Here is a 14,295-nt window from a genome sequence, read left to right on the forward strand (position 1 = left end):
GAATAAATTTTAAAAATCTTAAAAAAAAAAAGATTTTATATTTTAAAGTAATCTCTACACCCAACACGGGGCTCGAACTCACAACCCCAAGATTAAAGTTGCACACTCCACCGACTGAGCTAGCCAGGCACCCCACCAAAACAGTTTTCTTAAGCATTAGTCCTATCTTCTCATAGTTCCATGTCTCAAAGTTACTCAAATGAAACAATGCACAATAGGATTATTCTTAACAATTATGAACATTTATTAAGCACCAAGAATATACTGCAATGGTTGCTATGTAAAAACATAATTAACAGCATAGTGTCGTTGCCATCAAGCTTACAATCTAAAATGAAATACAACAATGCTACAAGCCTACCTCAAAATTTCCTTAACTTAGAAATGGCTATTTTGGCAAGTAAATGAAGCAAAATGGCCTATCATTTTAGGTATAATGTTAATAAGGCTTTGAACATGATCCAAAGAATGTTTTGCTTGTACCTACCAGACATTTCCTCAATTATACTAGTCTTGGTAAGAAAAAGAACATGTAGAAATTGGGTAAGAACAATAAATTATTTCAAATTGCCTTCTAGGACTTTAAACAGAGAAGGCTTACTAGCCTGAGTTTTTCCACTGCCACGGAAAACCCCATGAACAATATTATGAACTCAACCAAGCCTGTCTTCTATTCTACTTGCAACTTTTCGACTTCTTCCTTTCCCACAGGTAAGGGCTCCAATGATGCCCCTATCAGGGAAGAAATCCAGACAAAATATCCTAAAGTTGTAGAGGGTTACCAAACTGAACTTTCAGGAAATATGAATTCCTATTTTAAAAGAGGAGTGAGCAGAGACAGCAGTGGGACATCTGGCTGCAGGAGAGGCCAGGCTATGAAAGCTGTGTAAACAAAAGCAGCTGAGCTCAGTTCATGCATCTTCGAAGTGATTTTAATGGTTGCTTTTCTGTCTCTTATTTCTGGTGTAGGGGGATTTGACAATATAGGATCAAGATCCCAAATTGCAAAGCCTGTACTATTTTGCCTATGTCCACAGGATAATATTTAATAAATACTTCCAAAGTTTTCCTTGCTGGTCATGTATTAGTTGACAAAGGCACTCTGAAGGGATTTTGATTCTTACTGTCAAATGCAAAGACACTTTTAAATGTCTGAGTACATACAGTCTTCAACTACATATTGATTTTTTCAATCACTGATAATTCTTTGAACTCTAAAAGAACACTAAAAAGTAACTGGTTATAAGTTACCTGAAAACTGAAATAAAATTTACTCTGTAAAGTGCATGCACAAACTTTAAAAAAAATACATGCATACAAATATTTTAATGGCAGAGTGGTAGCATCCTGAGTTTTTGTTTGTTTGTTTGTTTGTTTTTTAATGGCAAAACAATATTTCAGCATTTTTTAAAAAAAAACAATAATTTCCTCCTTAAAAGTCCATCTTGGGAACTTTCTTTTAAATGGTAACACAGCAGCAGCAACATTTAAAAAATGTTCACAAAATTTGCTTTGCATACAAGTTTATCGAGAAAGAATGGTCCAGAAACTTCAGGATAAACTTTCTAAGAACACTTTCTATAAAGTAGAATAATCCACTACTTTTGACCTAAAATTGACATTTAAAAATCCTTCCAATTTAAAAGTGTCATTTTTACCTCCTCCTTATAGTAAATAAAATCCAATCACAACATTTGAAATGAAAAACTGAAACACCTACCAATATCATCCTTTTAATAAGATGAGAAAAACTAATTTCAACGTGTTTCCCAAAAAAAGGAGAGAAAAATAGAAAATCAAGTATCACCATAGCTGTGGCAGAGGAATTTGGGTTTACAAATCTCAATCAATGCACTTATTTTTGGTATTGCATGAAACAGCTAGAATTCCTGAAGAACGTATTTTCTAAGGCAAGGCAAGTTTGATTATGTATAAAGCATAAACATTAGCATGGTTATAAAGGCAGTAAGACCAATACATATACATTCACTTGTTTTAAGTCATACATTCCAAGCTACGTAAAATTTAATTTCGGGTCCTATTCTAAGACTACATCATTTACCTTAAGCTTAGAAGCAGAATTGCTGTAATGTGCTAAAAAATACTTCATTTTTTCCAATATTGTAAAGTATACTGAATTTTCAAATGCCTAGTATAAATTTTTTTGCACAAAATTTAAAAAGGCATACTATTAGCTAGCTATAACTACTGGGTTAAGTAATTGTACTAAGGAAGGAGTTCACAAGGAGAACAAAATATAAAACTAAGCATAATTATTGCATTTAACAAAAAAAAATGAAATCAAGTAGTTCTAAATGCACTTGTTTTTTTGTCTTAGTAATATGTATATTTCATTTTATAGCTACTAGCCATTAGTCTGATAAACATACTCAGATTCTTTAAGATTTGTTTTTCTTGGCTGGTTATTTTCCTTCTTTCTATCCTCCCCAACAGCAGTTGGAATTATTTTTCTTTCAAATATAAAGTAAAATAATGTTTCTATTTTTATCTGAGTCATGTGAAAGCTGATTCCTTACTTTCATTTTTAAAAGTTAAATTAATTTTTTTGGACCTTAATTAAAATCTAACATCTAAACCCTGTGTTTTTTTGCTGTTAAGTACAATCTACATTTTGACAAATTGATGAGGGTTATTAACAAAAGCAAATCTTGATTTCATGTGTGTTTTAAATATGATTACACAAGCTTTTCTTCTTTTTTAATGAGAAGAAGGAGATGAAGAAAACCATTTGTACAGGCCCTCTTCACTCTCAACTATTTTGAGATACAGCTTTAAATAGTGTGGATCAAGTCAAGTAATGTTGGTAATCTCTTTTCTTTGCATAGAAGAGAACAAACAAATAAAGGAAGTTATTTCCTTCCTAAGGTCTCAGCTAGTTTCTTAAGTCTTTTCTTCAGCTCCAATGGAAATTTCTCATAGCACTTCTTACAGACTGGCTTCATGTCAAACTCCACAAATTTATTCCTAAAGACAGTAACAATAATAAAAGAAATTAGGAGAAATGTATTTGACACAGATATATAAATAATGTGAGGTAATTTAACTGAAGTAAATGAAGACATTATTTGATGACATTGAAATTCACAGCAAAAAACTGTAATTCTAATCTCAACTTCTGTCATTGTGGTAGATGTAAAAAATTGTCCTTATAAATATATCTTATACATCTGTCTGTGTAATACAGAATGTACATTACATTTTAGTCTGTGCTACGAATACAGGAAATCTAATGTCAATATAATTTAGGTAAGTCAAGTCAATCACACATTAAAGTACCATGAGAACACTTTAAAGAAGAGTTATTTAAAGCCCAGAGTTGTATTTCTAATTTGAATGACCTTCTCTTTGTTGAAAGCAAATTAATCTTCATTAATATTTTAAATTAGGTAGCTATGAGGTTTCATCTTTCCCTACATAAAATGGTTTGATTTCTACCTCCAACAATGACAAAAAATCATTTTCAAAGAAATCTTAAGTTGTAATGGGTTATTTTGGTTAGCTGTCTGACAGAAAGGTCGGCAGGGGAGATATGAGAAAGTTTTTAATCACCCTTAAGAAACAGAAATGAAACTGGTTGCCTGTGGTTCCATTTTGTGAATGGTCAGCTGTATGGAGAACTCAACTCTTTTTTTCTAAACCTAGAGCAATTCACATTATCAATCTATTTGTGAAACAGTTCTGGAGAAGCCGAGTTTTTAGATAGCTTTCTAACTGTCTGTTATGCATTTCCAACTGGTAATTACAAATAGCTTCTTACTGCTGGAATCTAGGGTGTTAAACTGTGAACTGAGGAGATACACAACCTTGTAACTTGTACATTTTCCTAGCTTGTTTTTAGGTGGCATTTCTGGAACAAGGCTAGTGGTACATTGTTACCTATGGCAAATGATTAAATCAGATGATACAATTTTAAAGAACAAAGTTAATGCCAAAGTTAATTCCTAATCATATAGTTAATAAAATGAAACTTTTTTATTCTCAAGCATTACATGGCAGTTATTCCCTAGCTGTTTTTCACAGAGATCTTAATGCTGACAGAAATTCAAATGATGTTATTTTTCTACTGACAGTTTGATTTAAATGGTACTCCTGAATTACAATTTTCTCCCAAAGACTGCTAGCATGAAAGCTATTAAAACTGCCATTTTTTGGATGAAGGAAATACATTATCACTGCTTCCAGAGATACTGTTAAGCAAACTTCAATGGTTTTAGTTTTGTATTTGAATTTTAATTCCTCTTTATGGAAGGAAACATGAAAACTGGAATAATAAAAAACTTTTGGAGCTCAGAACACAATGGAAACCGTGAAGAAACAATGGGACAATCATGCCAGTAATTCAAAAGAATTTCAAAGATTGAAATATTTCCCATAAAAATCAGGAATAAAGTAGGGTTTGAAAACATCAAGAAAATGAATTCATAAACAGCAGCAATGAGCACTCTATGAAAGTGCATACAGACACCAAAGACAGTAGATCTCTTATTATAAAGAGGGTCTTTGCTTAGATACAAAACATGCTGAAAGGATTTAATACAGAGCTTAGAACATGTGACACTTGGAATTTATCAAATAAATCATTTTAGGCAAAGAAACCAAAACCAGGATTTTAGAAGATTGTAGTTAGCAGAGAAAAATACTTAAAAAAATTTTCTCAGTATCTACTAAATAGAGATTGGAATTCTTCCCTTTGTATCCATTTTTGGAAAAAATAAATCTGTACCACATTGTGATATGAACAAAGCGATGAGGGAGTCGGCAGATTAAGGGAAATAAGTGAAGTACAAGCTGGTTTTAGGTGGGGATTTTAGTAATGTAAGCTTTAATAATTTTAATAATTAGGCAAAAGAACCGGCTCTACACGGGTCAAGTACTTGTATTTCAAGCTCTGACAGCTACAAATATGTGCCAAAAGAAACAAAAAAACGAAAGACCAAAAAGAATAAAACATACTCTAAAGGACTAACCAAAGAAGAAAGCAGTGAAAATGATGACAGAAGGGACAGAAAAGTTTACAAACAGACTGGCTTTTTCTTTTTCTGCTTGTCCTTATCCTTTGCTTCTCTCTCCCGTTTGGCAAGTCGCCTCTTAAATTCTTCTGGCATTTTTTCATAACAGTGTTTGCAGACTGGTTTTAGATCAATTTCAACAAACTTATCCCTTTGAACAGGACAGAGAAGGAATAGAAGAAAGAACATAAAACAATTAAAGGAAGAACCTTTACTTTTGGAAGGGACACAAAGAATAAGGAATCAATTCTTTTTAAAACTCCATATTTTATAAAATTTTACCCCAATGTTTTCAGTCTTAGGATTCACACTGGACTAAACTGTAGACTTACTTGAGTGTTAATTTAGTGTTGCAGGTAGAACAGGCAAAACAGTTCACACACCAGGCCTTATTAAGAGCAGAGACCACTAGAGAAAGAAGAAAGAGATCGGGTCACACACGTTGGTATGGAAAGTGGAGCTGACATTTTCAACTCTGACAGAGCTAAGGTGGCTTCCATGACAGTTGGAAGAGGTTCTCAAGAGGTTTTATTGCAAAAGTATCACATGACTAAGAATCTCGGTGCCATTAATGTTTACCAAACCAATCAAATCAATTAATTAATTAATTAAAGGCTATTTTTTCACATTACTAGAAAAACTGAGCCCTTCTGTCTTCCATGACTATAGGCTGGTTCACCTTAGGGAAGATTAACAGTGGCTTTTTCAATCTTTACTTAAACTTTTTCTTCTTTGAGTATCCTGTGAGACATATAAACGGTATGTACCATGTCTTCCCATTAAAGCTTGTCCTCTCACTCCCGTGGATGCTGGGGTGTACATTTAACACGCACTACATCACTCAAATGCGCTTTTCTGGCACAGGGCCTGCCTATGAGCACATTTGCTGCTACCTTTCCGTGCCTACTGCCACTGGCCCAACAAAGAAATAGGGACTAGATAAGTAATTTAAAAAAAATCCAGACATTAACTTATTTGCCTATAGAAACTGACAAAAAGAAGCACGCTTCCCTTCCCTTCCCAGCTTCTCTCACCTGACAAATACGTCACATAGGAGGGAGTTAAGTTTTACTTTCTATGGCGCTGAAGATTGCTCTTCTGAACTACTCCTTTTGCAAACTGCATCATGGGCAGTGTATTGCAAAGTATTTCCCAAGTTGGGTTCTCTGACGAGAACCACAAAGCATGCTGAAAACAGGAATGTTTAAACTTTGCCAGGAAGTTTCTAGCAGAATTGTGCTAGCGACTATTAGCAAACACAGCTGCTTCCTTTCTGTCCCAGTTAATCAGCTCTGCCTAATTACTGCAATACAAGTAAGCATTTCTCGGTAAGCTGAGAAAAGTCTACAGAAAACTGCCAGGTTTTAGCATCTGCAGGGTTAAATTGACTCTCGCTGACTACCATGGCAGATTGAGTTGTTCCTAATAAATACTGCTTTACAGCTTCCAAGTTATGTAATTCCAGGGGATGGAAATAGAAACAGATCTCAAGGTTGGCTGTGAACGTTCCCACAATATCTACCATAACAACCCTGTGGCAATGCCCTAAAGTATTATTATAAAGGAGTAACAAATCCATCTCTTAGGATATTAGCATTTCTGCTATGGATTACTTGCAAAATATGCCAAAGGAAAAAAAAGTAACTGATAATGATCATATTCCAAGCAATATAATATGAACTCTTTCAATTTTCACATTACCTAAGTGTTCTTGTGTCAAAACGATGGCATATAAAATTCCTACAGATACCTACCATCACCTTCTATAACACGGTTGCAATGGAAACAAACATCACCAAATAGCTGAAAGTGAAAAAAAAAAGTGGTAAAAATTCAAGATACGTTAGAACTAAGTTTTAGAACACCAAATATTTAATATAATTTCAGTTCTTTCTACCACTTAAAACAGACAGCTGACTACCTAGATCCAGAATTTATCATTCATTACTAGCGAAAATTAGTAAAGTACATGGACTATTTTTCCTTTTTACAATGAAAATAAATTAATTTACTTTTCATTATTATCAAAAACAAAGAAAGGCTTTAGAAATGTTCCAGATTTTGGGGCACCTGGGTGGCTCAGTGGTTTAAAGCCTCTGCCTTCGGCTCAGGTCACGATCCCAGGGTCTTGGGATCGAGCCCGGCATCAGGCTCTCTGCTTAGCAGGGAGCCTGCTTCCTCCCCTCCTCTCTCTCTGCCTGACTCTCTGCCTACTTGTGATCTCTGTCTCTCAAATAAATAAATAAAATCTTAAAAAAAAAAAAAAGAAAAGAAATGTTCCAGATTTAAGGAGGCTAAAGGAAAATGACAACCCTAGATAGGGTCTAGTACTGGAGTGGAAAAAAATGATACAAAGACATTACTAGTACAAGTGACAAAATTGGAATACATACACTAAAGTATTAAAGTATTATATCAATACTGACTATGATTATGCAAGAGAACTCCATAATCTTGGGAAATATAAATTGAAGTACTTAGGGACAAAGGACCATGATGAACTAACGTACCATCAAATGCTTCAGAAAAAATAGGTGCATATATACAAATACATACATTTGCATATAAAGATATGCAAATTTATTAAGTATATGTTTGCACAGAAAGAAACACATGTAAATGATGAAAAGGTACATATGTTTTTTTCAAACCCTTTTTTAAAAATTTTTATTTCAAAACCTTTCTGTGAATCTGAAATTATTTCCCAAGTAAGTTAAAAAGAGATCTCTATAGTCCAATGTACATTTTTTCAAGAGATTTCCTTGTAGCTAAAATATTAATCTCAAATTCATCTAAGTATCTGTAGTATCCAATGAGGACAATAAATACCTGGTTATAGTGGGTTTCACAATACGCCAGGCCCTTCCTTTCATAATGGCGATGTCCAAGAAATGGCTTTTCACACTTGGCACAAACAAAATGCTGAAAAAAATTGCTAGAGGTCATTTTTGAATTGTGATATTTTATTTATTTAAAGAAGTAAAACTCCCAAAGTTAAACTAGATACATGAAGTTTGAGGTAGCTATTTCATTTGGCCAAGGCTAACCCTGTGACACTTTCCGTCTTACTTAATTCAGGTATCTTGAGCTTCTGAAAGGTTACTTTATGATACAGCCTATTTAAACAACACAGAATGAGAATAGAGGTCAACATGTGAGTAGCAGTTTTAGGGAGGGGTTGCTGCTGCATATGGACCATGACACTTCCAGCTTCAAGAAGGATTTAAGAACAAAAGAGCACATCCTGTATCATTACCAAGAGATCACAAAAGCAGTGTATATTCTATATTCTTAATTTTCTACAGAGTCATTTGTCTTGAAAATGTCCATATTTAATCTTTAGAATCTCCTTCTCCCAGCACATCTGAATGAAAAGTACTGGTTACCGTTCACAACTGACTCACCTCCACATGCCACTGCTTGCCCATGGCATTCACCACGCGCCCTTCAATGGGCCGCCGACAAGCTCCACAGATGGGGACCCCCATCTTATCATGGCACGGCAGGCAGTACAGCTCCCCTTTCAGCTCCCGGGCATCAGCAGTCAGCTCCTTCCTGTCCACAAGAAAGACATGGCACTGAACACTACTGCCGAGAGAGAACAATCAGGCAACCAATGTGGCTAACACACTTTTTAGCAGGTTTTTGGAGATTTCACTGTAACAATCCCTGTAACCCCTTTTCCCCTCTTACGGTTGCTCACAGTATCCTAAATTAATAGGCTTGAAGGGGTTTCAGATTCCTATCAAAACATCAATATCATACCATAATGATAAAATATACAAATAAGTTAGATCACACTGATCTTATTTATCACGTCTTTTTCTATTATCACATTACAATCCCTTTGTCTTCCTTAAAAAGCTAGAAGAGATTCATCACAATGCCTAGGATGGTGATGTTATCTTTCCAAAATAACTGAGGTCTAATTTAAAGACTAAAGGTCTAAATTTAAATTTAGACTAAAGGTCTAAATTTAAAGACTAGTTACTAACAAATTGTCACAAGCTATTAAGAGTTATAGGTTAACAGAAAACAAACAGATGAAATGCCCAGAACTTTCCTCCCCCAAATGCTTTAGTACAGTATTATTTCCAGTCTCCTGCATCAATAAATATTTAGCCAGAAGTGGCCCCAATTAGCCAAATGGACTTGTTTACATTTCATCTGTTTTAAGTAATTCTTCAGAAGTGCTAATGACAAATGAACAGAGAAAAATTCCACAAAGTGGAACAGGCAAGAAAATGAGATAAGATACAAACTGATAATCACAAAAAAAGATGAGGTGGCTGTCCTTATAGCACAAAGCTGTTTTCTTGATCTTTAGCTTCTCTCATCTCTCCCACCCCACAATAATTTAGTATGTACGTTCATATTGATTAAAGTAACTTTCTCCATTAAATTTTTTTTAAAGATTTTATTTATTTATTTGAGAGACAGAGATCACAAGTAGGCAGAGAGGCAGGCAGAGAGAGAGGAGGAAGCAGGCTCCCTGCTGAGCAGAGAGCCCAATATGGGGCTCAATCCCAGGACCCTGGGACATGACCGGAGCCGAAGGCAGAGGCTTTAACCCGCTGAGCCACCCAGGCGCCCCATCCATTAAATTTTTATATAGCAAATTTAGAAAACCACAGTCTAATAATTTATCATGAGTTTCTGAAAAAAAAAAAAATCCCCTTTAGAAGTAAATAAAGCAAAATTAAATAAATGTAGTTCAAGATATTTTAAGATAACACCCTAATTATTACAACTGTAAAAGTTAAATATGTACAAACAGGAGACTTTTTAAAGGTTTTTTTTTTCCTTTTCTTTTTCTTTTGATCCTGTATTGAAAAATCAGTGATCAAAAACAGTTTTGGGGACAACTGAGGATATTTTACTATTGACTGAATATTTAGAGGTATGTGTAAATGTACATATGTACACATATACACACACATGGGGTGAGTGTGTGCTGTACACACTCAAAAGTGGCAAAATGTCAAGTGATGAAATTCTAAGATGGTTATTTTTTTATTATTCTCTTGACTTCTTACAGGTTTTAAATTTTCTAAGTTACATGTTGGAGAAAAGCAATCTGGTATGCTGGAGTGACAGAAATATAGAAAAATGTGATCTTTTATTTCCACTATCTGTGCAATCAAAAGGGAGGGGATGGCAATACCCGCAGTTGGCACAGTTGAAATGGTCTGGATGGTACGGGTCATTCTTGAATATCAGCGGCTGCTCATCGATGATGGCATGGCACTTCTGGCAGATGTATTTTCCGAGGCCTCTGGCTTTCTCACGATTATGACAGGGACGACATAGATGTCTAAATAGAGCCGAAAACCTTTTTAGAAACTTCAATTGAAAATCTGAGGTTCTTTCTAATAATTAGAAATATGCTCCTCATATCTCTGAAAAGAAGTTAAAGAAATCATTTTTTAAAAAATCACTCCTGGCTTACCAGAGCAGAATCAAGCCACTGCTTTTTACATGAAAACTGATTTATTCCAACCCAGGTAACCCAACTGATCTTTAAGAAACTCCAGGTGAAGTACCGATTCCCCTTCTGTTGGCCCAGGGCCACATGTAGTCTAAGATCGTCTTCTAACAGATACCAGATGAACCAATACACTGCAGTCTTGAGTCCCCTGTACCTTCAGCTCAGTGCCCTAAAGAACCGCCTCATCAGGGAAAACAGGCATGACCTTGTAGCAGTTCCTTCTCCACCCACACCTGACAAGGATGGAACACTCCTACCTCCCAGCATTCTTGACAAAGCCAATATCTGCCAGAACTTCCTGGCAGAGGTCACAGCGGAAGCACTCAGGATGCCAGCTGTTATTCATGGCTTTGATCACTCGGCCAATGATGAATTCACCTGTGGGAAAGTAACACACAAAGGATGTCCAGTGTGCATCCTATTGCGGAAAGTAGTAAGGCAAAAGACACCAAAAGAGAAATGTTTAAATCGTTCTCCACAACTAGGGACTTTCTATATATGTGTTGACCACAGTAAGCACTGCATGAGGAAGAAACTCTTGTTTCATCTGAGTCCTTGGTTTTGATTCTGTAGTCACATTTTCAGGTTGTCTTATCACATCTCTGATCATGGTTTTCCTTTTCCCAATGACATACCGGGCTCTCCTGAAGACCTTTTGTTTATTTCTGGTCATCGCTGACATAGAAAACCTAAATCCACAGCACATTTTCTTGAAACCTATATTTAATTTCTTCTTTCACTAAACTTTAGAACATTCTACTCAGTTTTTCCGATCTCTGGAGACCTTCTAGTAGAAGCATTAGCAACCAGTGAGGTGGTTAAAATGCAAGCAAGTGAAACACTTGTGTAACACACAGCAACCCTTAAGCATCTGAGCACTAATGTCTTCCCTGCCTCTCTCCTGGCAACCCCCAAAGTGAGCAGGTAAAGGATGAACTAGCAGGGAACAAGAATATCCAAAAGATGATCTGATAAAAGTCTCAATCGGTCCTCAAACAACTTAACAGTGGATCTCCTTAAAAATCATTTCTCTCTGGGTTTTGATACTCTTCCAGCTTGTTATATGTTAATAAGGGAAAGGACGAATAAGTTATCTGGATGCAATTTTTAATGAGCACCAAACACCATTTTCACCACTGGCATAATTTTGAGACTCACTTTTTACTTTGCCATTCAGCAATAAGACTTACCGCACTGATGACAGCAAGGAGCAAAGAGCATCTGAAAGTCATGTTCACAGTACTTCCTTCCTTCAAACTGAAATAGAAAGTACCATCAACTTGTACAGACGAAACAATCACAGGATAAATATAATTATTCCGTGGAGACATATAGGAAAGATGTTTTTGAGCTAAGAGCTCTGCCCTAAGAATTTATAATTCTACTGAGATTTTTAAAAGCAGATGTACTTTTTTACCCTCCCTAAAGATCCAAACAACTGAGGTGAGACCCGGTACAATGGCTCCAGAGTACAAGTGACCTCCCTCTACCAATGCTAAGTCTTCTCTGGCTTGCAGACTCATCTTAAAGAGTCTAACGAGAGCTGCAGATCCCTCTCTCCAGAATACAGGCATATACACACAAACCCTGTCCTACTTTTTTTCAGGTTGATATCTGAAATGTTATACCATAAGCTTAAATATTTCCAAAGAGTAGATACTCCAGTATATTTCAGATTGACACATTTCAAAATGAGGCCAAAACCCATTTAAAAAAAAGAAACATATTCTATTTTAACAGTTGGAAAAAATTGTATCCTCCACTTTTCTCCTTGAACTATTTCCATATCATCCCCCAAAGTTTTATTTTGGTGTGGTATTTTTTTTCCTAAACTCTATACTGAAGTCCTTGACAGATCACCCTACCATACTTCTCGGCAACTAAAATGTGTATAATGAAACTTTAAAATATGTTTTATTTTCTGAACCCAGAAGGTTCTAAAACATTCTTTTTCTTCTGGATTAAATTATCATTACAATGATTACTAATACATAAATGGTCAAAACAGGAGTATGTCAAAATGTTAAATTTTACTTTCCACTATTTGTTTACTTGAAAAGCCTATCTTAATGAGATAAGCAGGGCTCCTCTTCCCCTCACAATTACTGCATGTATCCAAGGATAAATACGACTTACATTGGAAGAGTCAGGGTTCAACACTAATTTCTATTTTGGGGGCTGCTTTTACCCTCTTTACATAAGTCACGAGAATTATGTCTCCCTTTGAATCTTTGAGCTCCTTGCAAGTTATATATTAAATGTATTACATACTGTTTGACTATCAAAACCCATTTTTATTTATTTTTAAAGATTTATTTATTTGTCAGGGGTCGGGGGGGGGGATAGCACAAGCAGCAGGAGTGGCGGGCAGAGGGAGAAGCAGGCTCCCTAAGGAAGGAGCCTGACTCAGGATGGATCCCAGGACCCTGGGATCATGACCTGAGCCAAAGGCAGACGCTTAGTAACTGAGCCACCCAAGCATCCCTCAACATCCTTTTTTTTTTTTTTTAAAAGATTTTATTTATTTATTTGACAGAGAGATCACAAGAAGGCAGAGAGTGGGGAGCAGGCTCCCTGCTGAGCAGAGAGCCTGATGCGGGGCTCGATCCCAAGACCCTGAGATCATGACCTGAGCCGAAGGCAGAGGCTTAACCCATTGAGCCACCCAGGCGCCCCTCAACATCCATTTTTAATGATATTTAGTAGTCAACTCAATTTGCTCAATCGTAGAAATCAGCTGCAGCTTTGCTTAATTTATTGAACATTATCGACTATGCCTTAATTGGCAGACCAGCCAAAGCAGATTTATTTTTTGCCAGAAAAAGGCTTGCTTCATTTTGAAATTCAAATGAGTTCTAATACATTTAATGAATCTGTTTTTAAAAAGCTGCAAACAGATGATAATACATTGATATGCTACATTAACCCAGTCTTATCATAATGCACTGTACAGCCCCAAGCATTAGTTATTTATGAAGTAGATATGTTCCCTTATTGGATATATATTACATATGTATATATGAAATCTGATGTTTAGCTTCTAGCAGTAATTAAAAAAATTAAAGATTCAGAATCAACTCCATTGATTTAGTTGGACACGATAAATTGTTTACCACCCACCCAAGTCTTAATCAGTGGTGAAAGATCAGGCTCAGAAATGTGTGTGTCAAGTGGTCACTAACATTTAAAAGACTGATTAAGGATAACAATGCATCATTAATGAATAGTTGAACACTACATCAAAAACTAATGATGTATATGTGCCAGCTAACTGAACATAATAAAAAAATGCATCACAACATCTTCAGAAGGAAAGGAGAATGTTTTGTGCATTATTTGTATGTGTGTGTTTGTGCGCGCGCGCACGCACATGCATTACAGTTTTATTATAGTTTTTAAAATTAGTACTTTTTAAATGGAAACAACCTGACCAAAAAAATCTGTCACAGAATTTGGTGATCCATTAAAACAAAGTTTAATTAAAAAAGAAAAACTAAACTTTTATTTTATATTTAATGAAAGAGAAAGATGTATATTGTTTAAAACAAAAGCAAAATGAGTCCAGCTGTTAGCATATATACTGTATTTGCTAGCAGAAGGTAGAAAAAATTAGGATTGGTTGTAATTTGAATTTTTTTAAAGATTTATTTACTTACTTAGAGAGTGCATGCAGGGGAGGGTCAAAGGGAAGGGAAGAGAATTCCAAGCAGACTCCCCACTGAGCATGGAGCCTGAAACAAACAGGGCTCAAACCCACAACTCTGAGATCATGACCTG

General features: G+C 35.6%; 1 protein-coding gene across 6 annotated transcripts in view; it reads right to left on the reverse strand.

Moving 5' to 3' along the window:
* Nucleotides 1–228: 228 nt before the first annotated feature.
* The window catches only part of LIMS1 (LIM zinc finger domain containing 1), a 140,023-nt gene continuing 125,956 nt past the window's right edge, over nucleotides 229–14,295 (reverse strand). For 4 of the 6 annotated variants that reach the window (XM_080812992.1, XM_080812993.1, XM_080812990.1 and 1 more), the window contains exons 3-10: nucleotides 11,709–11,775; nucleotides 10,776–10,896; nucleotides 10,195–10,344; nucleotides 8,435–8,585; nucleotides 7,860–7,952; nucleotides 6,785–6,833; nucleotides 5,363–5,438; nucleotides 229–2,985 (exon numbers count right to left, since the gene is read on the reverse strand). In XM_080812992.1, the coding sequence (XP_080669118.1) occupies nucleotides 2,871–2,985; nucleotides 5,363–5,438; nucleotides 6,785–6,833; nucleotides 7,860–7,952; nucleotides 8,435–8,585; nucleotides 10,195–10,344; nucleotides 10,776–10,896; nucleotides 11,709–11,775 (822 nt within the window). In that variant the 3' untranslated portion in view covers nucleotides 229–2,870. Of the gene's footprint in view, nucleotides 2,986–4,988; nucleotides 5,182–5,362; nucleotides 5,439–6,784; nucleotides 6,834–7,859; nucleotides 7,953–8,434; nucleotides 8,586–10,194; nucleotides 10,345–10,775; nucleotides 10,897–11,708; nucleotides 11,776–14,295 lie in introns of all 6 variants that reach the window. The other 2 variants (XM_080812991.1, XM_080812988.1) reach the window with 1 other exon arrangement.

This window comes from Martes martes (genome assembly GCF_963455335.1).
Source record: "Martes martes genome assembly, chromosome: 9".
Classification (NCBI taxonomy): Eukaryota; Metazoa; Chordata; class Mammalia; order Carnivora; family Mustelidae; genus Martes; species Martes martes.